Source organism: Mirounga angustirostris, unplaced genomic scaffold, assembly GCF_029215605.1.
Source record: "Mirounga angustirostris isolate CCGP_5_RB_7025 unplaced genomic scaffold, mMirAng1.0.hap1 SCAF_4, whole genome shotgun sequence".
Classification (NCBI taxonomy): domain Eukaryota; kingdom Metazoa; phylum Chordata; class Mammalia; order Carnivora; family Phocidae; genus Mirounga; species Mirounga angustirostris.
Genome location: NW_026991712.1, coordinates 90,895,607 through 90,913,859, shown reverse-complemented (window position 1 = coordinate 90,913,859; position 18,253 = coordinate 90,895,607). Strand labels below are relative to the sequence as shown.

Here is an 18,253-nt window from a genome sequence, read left to right as displayed (position 1 = left end):
CTCTGTTTAGTAGTTATAATAGCCAAAAACTGTAGATAAACCATTTTATATCCCACATTTGCTTTCCTATAGACACAGTCTACATGTCACCAACAGAGAAGCTCAAGTCCACAGGTTTTACCTTTCTTTTGGCACCCATTATGACCATTTCATTCCTACTTAGTGCTGCTTTAATCACAGGAGGGGATCTTCAGATTACTAAAATAATTAGCCAAGTAAACAGTCAATTCTGATGTAAGGAATAATTGACCATTGTGCTTTTCAACAATGTACTAAACCATCACACCAAGCCTCAGTGTAAAATGTTAATAACCACTGGTTCCAGTCTTTTTCCTTCTTTATTCCTCCACCTTTTCCCTGCCCTGCCCTACCACCTTTTCCTGCCAAGGAAGCTTGCAGAAGGATTTCCTTACTTCTATTGTTTGTGTTATTTTCCATCTTTTCATTTGGAACAAAGGCTTGCTATGGTCTTGTTTTAAATTTTGTGTTGGACCAAGGTAGCCGTTGGTTGAAGTGGAACAAAGTGGAATCTAGTCTGGAAAATGATAATGCTGCTTTCCAACTTCTCATCACTGCATATTCTGCCCGCCTTGGCTCCAGAAAATTCTCCAGTTATTTCCTTTTGGCAGTACCATTTTAGTGCACTTAATAAATCTGGACTTATGAGGGCGTAGAGTAGCCTTCCCAGCATTTTTTTAATGTTATGGACATTGCTGTTTCCCTTAGAGAGAGCTAAGTAAAACACCTCCTGCTCTTTGTCATTTCTGGCTCTGCTGTCAGTTTCAGATTTTGCCGCTCTTGGTGCTGCTTCAGGGCAGGCAGAATAAGGATTCTTCTACCCAACATGATTCAACAGGGTCCAAGGGAGTCCTGAGGCTCAAAATTTTTCCCCTCCTGGAAGACAATCAGCTTCACCCTTTAAATGTATTGGGTGCTTAAAATTCCCCCATTATTTATCACCAAAGATTATTTATCTCAACTGTCACTTTTCTACATGAAGCCTCTCATGATTTCCTCTACTCAATTCAGCCTCCCACTCCAGATATAATAAATCAATCCATTATCTTGTTTCCATGATTAAAACTAATCATATTGTATTATATAATTAGTTTTTTATGTTTCTGTCTCCCCTACCGGACAGTGAAAGTCTCAAAGGTTAGAGCCACATCTTATTAATCTTTGTTTTCCCAGCATTTGAACAGTAATTAATGTTCCATGAATGAGAATAGTGCCTGAGATTCTACCACACAGCATTCCTTTGGATTCCTTTCCTACAAAGCTTCTTCTTAAATGTGAATACTGTTGGGTAGAATATCATGATGTAATACTATTTGGGCAATTATCATTGGTAAACTATTAAAGCATTTCTCTTGAGAGAGACCAAGATGGGGATGAAAATACTGGGGGCTAGAGAGTCTGCCAAAAGATGATTTAAAAGGGAGAGAAAAGGCTCACAAAGTGAGGCATCAAAGATTATCTACTTGATGATTTTGTTTTTTAGGCCAAATCTATCTCTCAGCTCAAGGCTAATTTACTACGGAGAATTATGCTTTCAAACTTTTTGCCCATAGAAGATGAAGGAGTTGACTGTCACAATTAATCTAGAGATGCATTTGTATCTGCAATATAACAGGGTACATGGAACCTTGCCTAAAGCCAATACGCCTTTAGGCTAGAACTCAATAATGATGCACTTATAAAAATGTTCCAGCTATTACCAAAAACCCTGGCAAGCTGAGGGGCTCTTTTCACAGCCAGTCCTCTGGGGTTCTCCAGTGACTCAGTGTGCCCCTGCTACACCCCAGCTCATTAAGTTGCTGGGTTATACAGACAGACATTAATTACTCAGAATTAAGTGCCTGTGTGTAAATGATTATTTTGGATAATTCCAAAGGTTATTCTAAAGAAGTACCATTAACTCCCTAGTAATTTTGACTTATGTTCAAAAAACTTTACTCAGGAAGGCCAGTCACCCCTTGACTGAACTGGTTTGCTTTCCAATCTTCTTCCTGGCTCTCCTCTCTGTAGAATCCTTAGCATCTAAAAAGATTGTCTCCCCAGAGATTAACAAATTAATTAATTTATTTAATCAGGACCCCTGAAAAAAAGTCTCAATAAATATCTGAATCACTCTCTGACTGGCTGTTGTGTTGCTGACACAACTTTTGTGAACAGCCATGTTAAGGTGCTTCCAATAGAGGGCTCACTTAAGAAGCAAGACAAGGCTGAAACTCTGTCCATACTGCCCTCACCACCACAGCTACTGCTCTTTGTACCAGCAGGCTTCCTGGAACCAGACAGTTTTAGGTATTTGAGCATAATCTTTTTTTAAACAGAAAATTCACATTTTAATTTTTCCCCCAAAGGTAGTGATTTTTCATTAATATTTGCATCAAATTGAAAGTTTCCTTTTAGGTGGTCCCCTTGCCCACTTCACACACACCCCTTGCCAAAATATTAGCATTAAGATTAATATCTGATAATTAAACTATAGAATTCACATATCATAATGAGGATTTGAAAAGTCATCTTGAAAGAGATGATCATTTCCATAATGATGAGACTTTAAACCAGATAAGAGGCTATGAGCACTACATCATTACACTCAGAAAGTTCTTGTCTTGCTCCCTTACCTACCCTTGACATGTTACATAACTTTTTGTACCTCAGGTTCTTCCTCTTTAAAATAATAATAATAATAATAATGATAATGATAATGATAATAATAATAAAGACCTATCTCGTAGGATCGTTTGGGGTGTGTATCAGTGAAATGATACACCTAACACAGTGTCTGGCTCATAATAGGCACTCAATAAATGTTAGAAATTATTATTATTAACCTCCACTGACAGAATATACATTCAGATTGAAGCACCGACCTGTGCCTTGTACTATGCAAGAAAAGGGCATAGAATCATGAAATTTCAGAATACCAGAGATAAAGAAGAGAGTCTAGTAGAAATGGGAAATCCAGATAATTTACAAAGAATTGGAAATCAGAATAATATCAGACTTCTCAACATAACCACTAAAGCTATAAAAGAATGACTAATGCTTTAAAAATGTTGAGAGAAAGTGATTTTCAACATGGAATTCTGTGTAGAAACAATCTAGAGTGATGGAAGAATGATACATTACCCTCAGTATCCTCAGAGAGAAAAGATAATGTATCTGTAAAACAAAAACAAGATGCGATGAAAACAGGAACTTAGTGAAAAAAGGGGAGATAGAAAGAATTCTTGAAAGAAATTTTTAAGAGATTTACTAGAATAACTCAAAAATAAGTACTGGAAGATAAGGTCAAGACAATATCTTAGAAAATAGGGGAATCATAAGTCAAAAGAAAAGACAATAGAAGATAAAAGAAAATTAACAAATTCAGGAATAACATTCAACAAATAATAGCTCCAAAGAGACAGAGACAGAAAAGGAGAGGAATAAAATTATCAAACAAAAATATACATCTCCTTAAACTGAAAGACATGAGCCTCCAGGTTAGAACACTCCATCCTGTGCTTTATCATAAGTGGAAAAAAAAATACTATGAATGAAAAAGCCATGTAATCAGGAAAATTCAGAAGCATTGCAAAAGGGAAAAACCCACACGGCATACGATAAGAAATCAGAATGACTTTAGTTCAACAACTGCTGGAGATAGAAGAAAATGCAATTATAGACTTAAATAATAGCCTTAAACATTCAGATGCACAACCAATCTATCCATCTACTATGAGGATAGAATAACACATTTTCAGACCTACAGGTCAAAAATTTTATCTCCTTCATACTTTTTTAGGTAACTCTACCAGGGATGCTATCCAGCACATGAACGCATGCTCCAGTAAAACCAAAGCAAAGTGAGATTTGGGATTGAGGAGACAGAAGTTCTATTATAATTTAATAACAAAGAGAAGTCCTATGTAACAGAGGAGGAAAGTCTAGGAAGACAGCAGTGAAGCAGACCTGGAATAAAAAGTAAGTCAAGAGGATAGATGACTCTGAGAGACTGATATCTGAGGGGAAATGGAACTGACAGCTTATATGATTGTTTGAGCTTTTGTAAATAAGATTTAAAAACAGTTGGCAGATCCACTGGAACACTTAAGAAAAGTTAGCAATAGACACGTAGAAAACCAAGCAATAAAAATTAAAACAACCCACATTCTGGTCACGATTTCTAAATACCATTTCCCAATAAAATGAACTGAAACTCTTAGAGAAATGGCTAATTCTAAGGCCAAGAAGGGAAAATCATACAAGATGAAACTGGAGCATTTTGTAGTGTCAGAAAGTAGGAAAGTACCCAAAAAGCATAAGCATGGGATCATATCAAAAGGATGCAGGAGTCAACCTGAAAGAACTTCCAATGACCAAAGCTGGAACAATTTGAGCAAGAAAATAAATAACCCAGTATATGACATAATCCAAAGTATAAAATAAATACCTATAAATTCATACTGATATAAATAAATGACTGAATAAATAAATAAATGAGAGAGAAGAGACAAATATTTAAGGGGGAAAAAAAAAAAAACTTACGTAGATCTCTCTCTCCCTTCCAGGAGATGAGGCCTAGTTATGCCTTTCTGTGAGTGTGAGCCAGACCTTGTGATTTACCTCCAAAAAGTGGATTATATAGAACAAGTATAGTAACTTCACACTGGAAAATACTAGTAAATACTTCCTTGGCCAGCAATTAAGGTTAGCACGACCAGTGATAATTCATGATTATGTTATATATCCACTAATGTGATGAAAAGGGCACTCTCTCTCTCTCTGAGTCTGTTCTTCCCGAAAACCCATAATCCCAATCTTTAAAATTTAAACAAACCCTTATTGGAGAACATTTTACAAAACATCTGCCCAATACTCCTCAAAACTGTCAAGGTCATGAAAAGCAAAGAAAGACTGAGAAACTGTAACAGACCAGATGGGACTCAAGAGACAGGACAACCAAATGCAATGTGACACCTCAGGTGGAATTCTGGAACTGAAAAAAGATGCTAGTGGAAAAATGATTGAAACCCTAACAAAGTTTGGGGTTATTAGCAATGTACCAATGTTGGTTTTTTAGTATGGACGGTATACCGTGATAGTGTAAGATATTAGTGGAAACTAGTTGAAAGGTGTATAGAAACAGTCTTTACTATCTTTGCAACTTTTCTGGAAATCTAAAATTATTCCAAAATTAAAAGTTTATTTTTCATAAAGCACCAGTTAACTCCAGTAAATCAAACATTTGTATAAAAAGAAAATATAATTCAGTATACCACCTGGCTCTACAGTAAATAATACTTATATTGTCACAATAAAATAATTCCAAATACTGATTTAACCAAAAATTACAACATCACTATGATGGAAGAATGGGAGGGAAGAAAATAGAGGAGGTGTGTGAAAGAGACTTCAGTCTCATTTATCAGAGGGAATCAATAGGTAATGTAAAATATGAATAAACTAAGAAATAGCAGTGTACAGATGTTATTTTCAAATATAGAGGTAGGTAACAATACAAACAACTAAAAGAACTGAAAGTGATTGGAATTTAGACATAAGAATGGGGAAAGGGACTGCTATTTTTTGTATTTGGTGTTTCATTTGATTAAAACAAACAAAAACCTCTCTTCAACAAAATACCTGGTCTTTTTTTTCCCTTCGTGAAATCAGAAAAGAGGTTCAAGAAAGAAAATTCTTTACAGCTTTATCTAAGCAGTATCTAGGAAGGAGTTACCCCAATCTGTGAAAGACATAGCCCTCCTGTGACCAATATTATCCCCATTTTATGCCTAGTATTATTCTCACATAGTAGGTCCACAAGAAACACTTTTTGAACCAACGAAGTGAGTATATGAGCCAGGGGGGTTAGCTCCCACTCTGTACTGGGCACTAAATATATATCATCTCGTTTAAATTCACACAAAAAAAAACTTCAAGGTGAGTATTATTTCCACTTTAAAGTTATGAAACTGATGTGTAGAGGTTAAATATTTTGCTTATTGTCACACAGTTAATAAATGGCAAGTGTGATCTAAACATAGCTCTGTCTGGCACTAAAATCAAGTTACTTTAGTGCTCATACCACCCTGCTTTCTATGAACCTCATGGAAAGAACGAGTTAAGGACCAGAATGGTGAGGTGTTAGTCTGAAGAGGCTTCTTGGAGAACTCAAGCATGAAATAACCAGAAGGAAACAGCAGAGAACTCATAATCCATCAAAACAAAATTCAGGAAAGCCCAGAGGTAGAAAAGAACAGGAAATGATAGGGTGACTGGCTGGGCTAGAGAATAAGTACAAAAGGGAAATGGTTAATATTTCCAAAGCTTCTTAGTATCAAGCTATGAAGGCTTCAACCACAATTTCACCAACTCTCTTTTAGCATTAAAGTTAAGAGTTGGACTGAAGTTAGACTACCTAATACAAATCTCAAGTCTGTAACCTTAGGCAAAATGACCTTTATGTGTCTTGGTTTCTTCATTTGTTAAATGAGGAAAGTAATTGTATAATCCTCAGAGTATTGTAGTGAGGATTAAAAGAGACAAAACATTAAAATTCACAAAACTATTCCTGGCATATTAAGTGCTCAATAAATGCTGGCTATGATTGGTTCTGACTTGACTAGTCATAAAACAAAGTTGGTGCCCTCCTCCAGCTCGGCCCAGTGCATCTTTGTAGTGGATTAACTGGTTGGAAATAGGAGATGCTGATGTATTTTCATGGAGTCAGACAAACTTAACAACAAGGAAGGCAGGATTTTCTAATCTATCTGTGCCACAGGAAACCCTTTGGTCCCTCAGCCAGTCTCTCTCTTTAGCAATGTGAATGAAAACAGGCCATTATTGGACTGCCTCACATCTAAACATCAACTCTGTCACATTGCTTTGATTCATTTTTCATTCTTTTATTTGGTCAAAACATTTTATTGGCACTTTCCATGAGCAAGGAGCTCTGCTAAGCCCTGTATCAGATATAAAGACACAAAGTTTGTACCTCGTTACCTCTTGGTTGGGCTCTAGCAACAGCACCATTACTTATCTCCCTGCCTCCTCTCTCTTACCTGTCTACGTCAATTTATACAAAGCTCCAGATAACTCTTTTGAGAGTGTAAAATTTGGATCATGTTGTTTTCCCCTCAAAAATCTTTTGTAAAGGCTTTTCCTTCCCAAATAAAGTTCAAACTTACAAACTTGTCATTTACAGTCCTCCAGCACCTAACCTAAATTCACAGCTCTTATTTCTCTTTATAGGTTTACTACATAACTCACATGGACGCTGAATTGCATTGCTGCTGGGGATTTCCACACTCCATTTGAAATCCCTCTAGCCATTGAAATACTATGTATCCTTAAAGATCAACTCAAAAACCACTTTCCCTTTCAAACCTACATTCATCCCATCCACCCAGTCCACCAACAAATATATGTTGAGCATTTCCCATGTTCTGGGTACCACACTAAGGACAAGGATACACAAACTAATGAGAAAGTAAGACTTCCCCACTTAAGAAGCTCAGAGCCTAGTGAGGGGGAGACAAAATTTACTCAAGTAAGACTGGTTTGAATAAAAATATCTACATGGGGGGGTGCCTGGGTGGCTCAGTCTGTTAAGTGTCTGCTTTCGGCTCAGGTCATGATCTCTGGGTGCTGGGATCAAGCCCTGCGTCGGGCTTCCTGCTCAGCAGGGAGTCTGCTTCTCTCTCTCTCTCCCTCTGCCCCTCCCCACCACTCATTCTCTCTGTGTCTCAAATAAATAAATAAAATCTTTTAAAAAATAAATTAAAAATAAATAAATAAATACACGGGGAAATGGACCAATTAGGAATTGCCAATGTGATCTAGAGGATCCAGGAGCAGTTTCAAAGAAGAGTTGGCACTTGGGCTAAGTGTTGAATAAGCAGGCATCTACTAGGCAAGCAAGGTGGTAAATAGCACACAAGGTGGTGAGGACAGCATAAACCAAAGAACAGGGCATGAAACCATATGGCAGCCCCAGAGACCATCAGTAGACGGGTTTGGCATGGAACGTGAGGAAGAAACAGGGAGGGCTGGTCTCATGTGCCATACTAAGAACACAAGGCCTTTTTCTAGGGGCCACAGGAGCCATAAAAAGCTTTAAACAAGTAGGTCATATAATGAGATTCCAATTTTAAAACATTCTCTGGCAGCAAGATAAAGGATGAATTGGAGGGGGCGTGATGATGGAGGAAGGGAGACCTGTTAGGATTCTATTCCAGTTTTCCAGTGAGCTGAGAAAGGCAGGACTAAAGCAGGGGCAGCAGGCATACAGTGGAGGGAACTAATTGAGGAATGGTGAAAGGAGAGCAGAGAGGATTTGGTCAGAGTCCAGATATGCGAGGATAAAGAAAACGAGAAGTGGAGGATGACTCTCAAAGCCACCCTCTCCCAGAGCTCTGTCTTCGGTGTGGGGAGGGTAACATTTGCTACACAGGAAATAATATAAAAAAAAAAGTAACAGGCACATATCAGCAATAAAGTTTTGTAATTAAGAGGAGCAATTTCAGTGACTTCTTCAACCCAGAGCCTCTGCTTCAAAGTAATTTTCTGAATCCAATTACGCAGAGGATGATAAAAGGCTTACATATCTAAAAATTAACCTTCTATTTCTCCAAATATCCTGTTTAAAATATTCATACCTTAATGGAGATGACTATGCCCTATTCATTTGGGATTCCTCATGGTACCTCATTCATGAATTTTATTCCAGTGGGCCTGAAAATCCTCAATTACAAAAGTGTCATAGAGGTTACTATTTTCATCAGCCAAATACACTAAGCAGTTAAGGATTCTTCCATTTACTTGTAGGTATCACATTTGCCTGTGCAAATGAATTTGAGGTAAATCTAAACACCAAATTTTGTTTGAGCACCTATCAGTTTCACCAACTACAAAATATAGCACTAGGACACAATATCCCTTTAAAGTAGATTTATTGGCACATTAGGTACAAAATAAGGACTTGCCCGACGTCCAAGAACAAGTAATTAATGGTAGACTCTGAATACAAACCTATCCAGGATCCAGGTTCTGTTGGTAGCTCACACCATTTCTGAAGTGCCAGAACCCGTGCAATAAAAAAGGGAATTGGAAGGTCCCTACTGAATAGCATGGCCATGTACTTCAGGTGGTAGATCGGAAAAAGCAAGTTGCAGTCACAGCATATAAAGGTAAGAAAACGATAGTGAGTGGTTTAGGTGTTGGGAGATAGTTCAGCTGAAAACTAGTATCTTTTTGCTGGAAAACAATATTTGCAGCACATAAAGTGGATGAAATATTAGTAATCAGAATATTTGAGGAACTAAAAGAAAAAGATGATCAACCCATCAAAAAATGAGTAAAAGAACATGGACCAGAATTTCACAGATTAGAAAACACAAATTGTCCTTAAATGTATGAAAAGAGGGACACCTGGGTGGCTCAGTTAAGCATCTGCCTTCGGCTCAGGTCATGATCTCAGGGTCCTGGGATCAGGCCTGCATTGGGCTCCCTGCTCCACGGGAAGCCTGCTTCTTCCTCTCCTCTGCCTGTGGCTCTGCCTACTTGTGCTCTTTCTCTCTGTCAAATAAATAAATTTTTAAAAATCTTTTAAAAAATGTATGAAAAGATATTCAACCTCATTAACCATCAGAAAAAGATGTAAATTAAAACACCACAGTGATATCAAATTTTGTTTATAGATTAACAAAAATTTGAAAAGTCAAAAGCACCAAGAGGCAGCAAGAATAAAAGCTTTTCTTACTTATTAGCAGAGGGAGTATAAATTGTTAAAATCATTTTGAAAAAGTTTGACATTACCTAGTGAATTTAAACATGCTTATACTTTGACTAGAAATTCAAGTCTTATCTATGTACACACCCTAGAGAGAAATTTTCATACATGTGTTTATGAAGAGACATGTACAAATGTCCAAAACATTGCTTATAGTAACAAAAAGGAAAAAAACAAATATCTATAAATAATAGAATGGATAAATAAATTGCAGTATGTTCATAAGATGGAGCTCTATATAATAGCTGAAATAAATTATCCACAGCATTAACATGGATAAATCTCAAAAGCAAGTTTCAGAGAGAGAAGCAAGTAACAAGGAATACACACAATAGGATACAGTTCATATAAAACTTCAAAACAGGCAAAACTAAAGAATCTGTCTCATACAATTCATATATAGGTGATAAAATCATGTAAAAGCAAGAATATTGACACAAAATTCAAGATAGTGACTATTTCTGGAGTGTGATCAGGAAGGGGCACAGAAAAGGCTTTTTAGTCACTGATAATGTTCTCGTTTCTAAATTGAAAGGTGATTGCAAGATGTTTTAGCATTATTCTCTAAATGGTACATATATCATAATTTCATATCATAATTTATTCACAATGAAAACTTCTAAGCAATAAAAATCTTAAACTAAAGAAGTAACAACTGCATTTTTTTACAATGAGTTCATGTAGGTTCTTTGCCAGCGTGTGGTCCAGCATAGGTGGGCTTCAGGAAGCAGGCTCTCCCACAGGTGCCAGCAGGAAAAGAAGAAAGTGTTCATTCACGGCAATTGTTCATGGTGATTAGGATCCAGTGCAGAGAGCTCCTTCCCAGAGCTAAAATCTCTCCACACCTGTCCACCATAATCCCAAACCTGAAACAGCAAGCAAGGAACAGAAGTTTAGTACTTCAGTGGCCAATGATCAGAACCCATGATACAGGATCATGGGAGAGAATGAGCAAAAGGACTATCCTAGAGAATCCGAGTGGAATGATCAAATTTTGTACTCTTGTCTTTCCCGGTCTTTTTTTCCCACCTTGTAAACTACTCAAGGGCAAAGTCTGTCTTCTGCTTTATTCTACTCTTTGAAATCTTTCTTTCACATCTCAGATAGCTTTCAAGTAAAAATATACTGTGTCTGTCCAATAATGGGATAGATTACTTGATGAATACATAAGGTCACTCCTGGGGGGCCTGGGGGGCTCAGTTGGTAAAAGGTCTGCCTTCCTCTCAGGTCATGATCCCAGGGGGACCCTGGGTTCAAGCCCCTCATGGGGCTCCCCGCTCAGCGGGGAGCCTGCTTCTCCCTCTGCCTCTGCTGCTCCCCCTGTTTGTGCTCTCTCTCTCCCTCCTTCTCTCTGTCAAATAAATAAATAAAATCTTTTAAAAAAAATACATAAGGTCACTCCTGAAAGAGTATGGTCCACTTTGAATAACTACCTTGGGACATATTGACTTCTCAGCCAGAAGCCTTGATCAACCCCCAAAACCTGCTGTTTCCCAAGGCATTTTGTAAACCTCTTTTTGTAAGTCATACATACATACAAATGTGCAAAGCCAACCTCTTGACTTTAGAGTCACACCTCCAATTTTACTAAACCAAGATTGTTCATTTTGATTAGTACCGGATTCACTGACATTATGAAGAATAGCAGTGCTTCCCACAGAAGAATCTTTTGTTCCCTTAACATTAATTGAAGACTATGCTTCAGACTCTAAAATCAATTCCAAGTTAGGTGCATGTTCTAAAGCCCATGAACAGCTATGGGATAATAAAATGAGCCCCAGAGTTGGAGTTAGAAGTTCAGAGTTTGAGTTCGGGTCTGCTGCTTCCCAGCTATGCTACCTGAACAGGGCTCAGTATCTCTAGGTCTTAATTCCTGAATGACTGATTGATCCTTAAGAGTTGGCTAACTCTCTAAAATGGTTGCTAGAAGGACCAAGTAAGAATTGTATGAAATCACTTTGTAAACTGCTAAACAATGTGTAAATGTAAAGAGTCTTAATTTTAAGCTTAGAAAGTATACACTGAGTTTCTTTTACAAGAGATCCAGCTTTGGGGTTAGAGATCTTTGTATCCCCTTTCCAGACCTACTTGCTGATTCCAGACAAGTAACATAATCTTTCTAAACTGGTTTTTTTTAGCTGGAAGATTGGATTAGTTAATAGGACCTACCTCTCGGTGTCAGAGTAAAGGATTAAATAAGGTAACGTATGTAGATACTTAGACCTATCCCTGGAAATAGTAAGTGCAAAATAAATGTTTATTGCTATTGTGTGCAATGAAAATCCTTCACTGGGCTCCTCCATACAAGTTAGACATTCTCTTTTCCTAAGATCAAATAGTTTATAGTTGATACTGATTAATGGAAGCAAAATCAACTTGTCTTGAATTGTTCATGCTGTTGGTAGGTGAACTGCTAAACAAAGTTTGAATAAGTATAAACATAATCTGTGCTACTGTAACTGCTCATTCCCCCAGTGGGGACTTCTTTCTTGCTTTGATAGATACTAACAAATGAGGTGCTTGTGTAGGGTGTGAGGAGGTGCCTTTCCTCTGCCTTCAACTACATGTTTGGGCCAATCTAGACTCAATTCAGCTCTACTGATTTCACATATTAGAAAGAGAACTTTGAGAATTTATAACCACTCAACATTCAAGCATCAATTGAACACTGATTGAACACCACTTTTGAGGAAGGGGTTGTATGAAGTACTAAACATAAAAATGAAGCAGATCTTTTTTTTTTTTTTAAGCAAGATGGTGGAGTAGGACCTGACTTCTCACATCATACATCATTTGGATGGGAATCTAAATTTTCTGTTTCCTTTTAACAAGGAAAATATATAATGAAAAATAAGTATTATAAGGGAAATCAGATATTTTTAGTGATGCTAATGTGGTAAACTCTGCTGTGGAGTTCACAAAACCTTTATTTTGATAACTTTATGCTTTGATAGAAAAAAAAAACCCACAATTGTTGCACAACTGAAACAACTTCAAGCAGAAATGGAACTATTATAAAGATGTTTGAAGATCAAAAAAAACAACAAGGTAAATGCAGTCAACCAGAGACAGACAGATGCTGTTTGACAACCTAGCTGATGAACAGGATTTTAAGTAACAATATTTTAGACAGGCTCTCAGGTATGCAAAATTCCAATATGAATGTAGTAATTATTCAGGAACAGCAGGATATCTTTACCTTTTTTTTAGAGTTTGTTTCAGTAATGGATAGAACTGTTTTGAGTTTACTCTGAGGAAAAGAGTCCTCCGAAATCCTAATGCAGCCATAGAAGGCCTCACATGATGAAGAGGAAACATAGATTCTGTCATTCTTTTACTCTTGTCTCATCATCAGTGAACATGGCTCATTCACTGGTCTCTGTGTTCTTCAATTAGCCCCAAAGCAGTTAATAATATTATTAGTCTCTTCTTTTATCAGCCACAATATCTTGAAATAATTCAGACCATGTGTGCCCACATTCTCCACTATTTGGCTACATCAGTCATAACAAACATGTTGGAAAATGCAAGCAGGTGCTAAAAACCCTTCAAAGTTGTTCAGTAAGAGTTTTTCACATATAAAGACTATTTCAGTTTGTTGAATGAGGAGATGTGAGTAGGTGCTTATGGACTTCTTGGTGGCTGGGCTTGAGGATTTCCTTGAAAATGCTGCTCTTTTCATATTTGAGAGCTTTGGTTGCATCTAGCAGTGTATCAGTATTAAATATGCTGGCACAGAAACTGAACATGACCCTAGAAGAAGCTGAAAGGTGTATTCTGAATTTATTAGAAATACAAGATTGATTCTAAAATAAGCCATATGGTGATGGGCAGTCTCACCTCATCCACAAGTAATCAAAAAGAACAAAGTCTCTCATTTACAAATCAGATATTGGCCATGAATATGGAGAAGAAACTTAATCAGAATTACAGGACAGAAGTTCCCAACTGGGCAACTCAGGACTTTGGTTCTACAGCATACCAAATGTATTTCCCCTAAACTTGCATATTGAAATCCTAATTCTGGTGTTATGATGTTTGGAGGTGGAAACTTCAGGAGGTGATTAGGTCTGAGGGTAGAGCCTTCATGAGTGAGATTAGTGCCCTTATAAGAAGAGGCCAGAGAGCTAGCTCACTCTTTCCACCATGTGAGGATACAACAAGAAGTCAGCCATCTGCAATCCTGAAGAAGACTCTGACCAGAACCTGACCATACTGGCATCATGATCTTGGATTTCCAGCCTCCAGTGCAATGAAAAATGAAGTTCTGTTGTTTATAAGCCACCCTATCTGTGGTACTATAACAGCCTAAACTAACTGATAGCCCCTACTAACGAATTATAAAAGAAATATTTAGAAAGTCAATATCATAAATCCATTATAAGAGAGTATGATATACATTTTAGAAGTAATGAAAATACTGTGTAGAAATTTGGGTACAGTGAAATAAATCAGACCTAGATCTTGTCCTCAAATCATCTATAACCTAATAAAGAAGAAAAAAACAAAAATAACCAAAATGCAAAATGGAAACTTAAAATGGCATAAAAGATGATAGAGTTAGGTTCTGTAGGATTTCAGAAGATGAGAAAATCCTTAAAGCTGGAGGAACCAATGGAAGATTTATGAAGAAATGGGCATTTGACCTGGGTATTGAAGAATGGTAGGATTTGATATATGGAGGAGGGAGGAAAAAGCAAAAAGAAAGCAAAGATATAGGGGAGACATGGCTTTTGTACATCAAACTAGCTTTTCCCCTTGATTGGAAGGCATGTGAAGAACATTAGCAGGGCATTAGTGCAAGAAGCTAAGCTGAACTAACTCACAAAGGTCCTGAAGCCTAGTCACAACATGGCACAAAGCAGCCCTCCTCCACCTCCCCTTTTAGACTTCTTTCTGACAGAATGCTTTCCAGAAAGTTCCCATTCATGGTTCCCCACTTAATGCCATGGCCTTATTTAAATAAGGCCTGACACCCAACACCTCTCTCCTTTCTTCCCCAAGACATTTCCCTTCTAGCCTTGACAGGATGCACGGCTACAGAGCAGCCTGAGTACCAAGTTCCCACTTTTGCAGATCTTACAGAGAAACTTGCGGTGTGGCAAGCTGCCAGACCCTGATCACTTAGCCAGGGCAGCCCGCCATGGGGGAGTTAATCTGACGTGCAGAATGAGCTGCGAGGCTCCCTCTCCAAAGACACCACTAGGGCATCAGTGCTAAATTGCACCTGACATTTAATTCCAGCTTTGGGCAGTTCTGTGTGAAACTTGACTTCACTGAGACATTGATCAGCCTGCAGCTCTTCATGAGCTTTGACACAATCAATTTTCTCCAGTGGATTGGGCGATCATTAGCTGACTTACAGCAAGGCCTGGGTCACGCACAGCTTTCTACAGGCCTTGGAACTGCACACCGGGAGGAAATGATGAAAAATTGCTGCTGGCAAGTGACTGCCCCCTTCCCTGCAGAACATAACCAACAAGAGTATGAAGAGCAGACCCACATTCAACCTCATCATCTCGGAAATCTGGGTCTTTGAGAAGGATAAGAAAATTATCCAGTTGATATAGGAAAAGGGGACAAAGTTGGATAAGACTCTACTCACTTGAGGTATCCTTTACAACCATGCCTTATTGTCTCAATTGTTCTAAACTTATTCTCCCCATCTTTACTTATCTAGTACTGTCTAGAAATGAAACAAAAAATATGACACTAGGGTGGCTTCACATGACTTATTATGAGGCTTTGGTCAGTCAATCAGCAAACATTTATTGTGTTCTGAGAAACAATGTGAAGGCAAAACAGGTTTTTAAGCCACTAATTCACACCCTTATATGCAGAACTGCCCTGCAACAAGACAATATGGATAACTTCTTATATTATATGATTCATAAATTGCAAAAAGGCGTGCTACTCCCAAAATATGAACCACACTTCAGAAAGCACCTCTACATTTGTTCCCAACTCTGTGCCCAGTGGTCAGCTAAATACTTGCCACATGGTCAGCACACATTAAAATAATCATTGAATGAATGAATAATTCAAATGTCATATTCCTGATATTGGAGTATTTCCTGTGGTGAATGTGTTACTACAAGTGTTTCTAGAAAGTTCCCACCAAAAATCCCATAAATACTAGCTTATTTGCATACCTATATATGTTAGCACAGCATGGCATATATTTAGTATTTCATGAGTGACTGAACCTTGTTTATTCAGTCATTTTGGAATATGAAGTAAGATAGGCAAATTTTAAGATGAAGGAACAGTCTTAGAGCAGTACTACATCTATCTCTGGAGACAGGTACAATCTGAAGGAAGCCCATAGTCACCTGGCTGCAACATTCTTGGGGAATATATGTGCTATCATCCCTATGTGGGCAACCGGGGGGGCTTATAATCACAAAGGTAGCTCCTACCCACTGCCCACAACTTGAAGAAGGGCTCTTAATGAAAGTGTTCCCTAAGCATGTCTCCTGTTCTTTCCCAAATGAAAGCATAGGTCCTTCTGCATCCTCATGAGGAGATGCAGGTTTCAATACTTTGAGGGAAGATGTGTGGGGCTAAATGGGCTTTGCATTACCTCCTCAAGGAAAGCCAGCACCATCTAAAACAGAATCAATCTGCCAGAAACTGGCAAATGGTACAAGACAGGCCACACTCAGCAATAGCAGGCACTTGGGATCAAAGAAGGCCTGGAACATACCAGGGATTTAGGAGATAGTTTAAAAAGTTTGCTGAGGGAGTTAATTTCATTTCATTAGGTATTTTATTACTTTGTAGAGCAGATGTTCTCATATTTCTTAAAGCGGCATGTCAGAAGGGAAAATGCTTTAGGTTTAGAATTAAAAGACATGGATTTCAGTCCTGGGTCTGCCCACCTTGTCCTTAACTTCTCTGGCCTCAGTTTCCTCAGTTATAAAGTGGGTATGGTACCTTTGCTGCCTTCCTTGCAGAGTTTTTATAGGGATTAAACAAGACAACAAATATGAAAGTTCTGTGGAAAACTAATTTACTGGGTAAATAAGGTGTAAGCTTTCATTAGTAGATATAGGATATAAGTTAACATACAAATAACTTGTATTTGAAGCTTAAATGGTATTGTTGGTACATAATTTTATATATACTGCTGAAAAATCTCAAATTAGCAAAATAAAACACTGCTTGAAGATAAGGGGCACAGTAGCACTTCAGACAGAATTCTAATTTCAGCTATCCCAACCCCAGTATGATCTTGAAAAAGTCACTTGGCTTCTTCAAGCTTCAATGCCTCCATCTGTTAAAACTGATCGTACCTGTCCTATTTATCTCACAGATACTGGTGAAAGTCACTTCAGATGGTAGATAAGAATACACTTTGAACAATAAAAATGTAAGGTGTAATTTGTGCTTTCTTTAAAAAATTCCCTTAATATGGTCCAATAAAAAAACCACATTTTCTTTGTTGATATGAGTCTCCCCTGAATATGGATTCTGGCTCAGGGATTGTCTGCCTCTGAACACAGCTCTCCTCTTCATTAAGAAAGACTAGGAAGCATGCTCAGCAATATAGAAAACTTCAGCTCTGGGTATTGGTCAGGATTCATTCAAAATACCAAATGGGAGAAGATATTTGCAAATGACATTACAGATAAAGGGCTGGTATATAAGATCTATAAAGAACTTACCAAACTCAACACGCAAAAACAAATAATCCAGTCAGGAAATGAGCAGAAGACATGAACAGACACTTCTCCAAAGAAGACATACAAATGGCCAAGAGACACATGAAAAAATGCTCCACATCACTTGCCATCAGGGAAATCCAAATCAAAACCACGAGATACCACCTTACACCAGTCAGAATGGCTAAAATTAACAAAACAGGGAAAAACAAATGTTGGTGAGGATATGGAGAAAGGGGAACCCTCTTACACTGTTGGTGGGAATGCAAGCTGGTACAGCCACTCTGGAAAATAGTATGGAAGTTCCTCAGGATGTTAAAAATAGAGCTACCCTATTACCCAGCAATTGCACTACTGGGTATTTACCCCAAAGACAGAGATGTAGTGAAAAGAAGGAGCACATGCGCCCCAATGTTCATGGCAGCAATGTCCACAATAGCCAAATTGTGGAAAGACCTGAGATGTCCTTCAGCAGATGAATGGATAAAGAAGATGTGGTCCATATATACAATGGAATATTATTCAGCCATCAGAAAGGATGAATACCCACCATTCACATCGACATGGATGGAACTGGAGGGGATTATGCTAAGTGAAATAAGTCAATAAGAGAAATACAATTATCATATGGTTTCACTCATATGTGGAACATAAGGAATAGTGCAGAGGGGAGGAAACCTGAATGGGAAGAAATCAGAGGAGACAAACCATATGAAACTCTTGACTCCGGGAAACTGAGTTTTGCAATAAGGGAGGTGGGGGGGGGGATGGGGTAACTGGGTGATAAAGATAGCACATGATA

At 38.0% G+C, this 18,253-nt stretch overlaps 1 protein-coding gene and 1 pseudogene across 2 annotated transcripts in view; one reads left to right on the top strand and one right to left on the bottom strand.

Annotated features, from left to right (window-relative positions):
- Nucleotides 1–8,931: 8,931 nt before the first annotated feature.
- The window catches only part of TBX15 (T-box transcription factor 15), a 178,240-nt gene continuing 168,918 nt past the window's right edge, over nucleotides 8,932–18,253 (bottom strand). For both annotated transcript variants that reach the window (XM_045896852.3, XM_045896854.3), the window contains one exon: nucleotides 8,932–10,653. Coding sequence is in view for 1 of the 2 variants with exons in the window: in XM_045896854.3 (XP_045752810.1) it covers nucleotides 10,616–10,653 (38 nt within the window). In the remaining variant the exon portion in view is untranslated. The remainder of the gene's footprint in view (nucleotides 10,654–18,253) is intronic.
- On the top strand, nucleotides 12,542–13,816 carry LOC123859207 (eukaryotic translation initiation factor 3 subunit E-like; annotated as a pseudogene).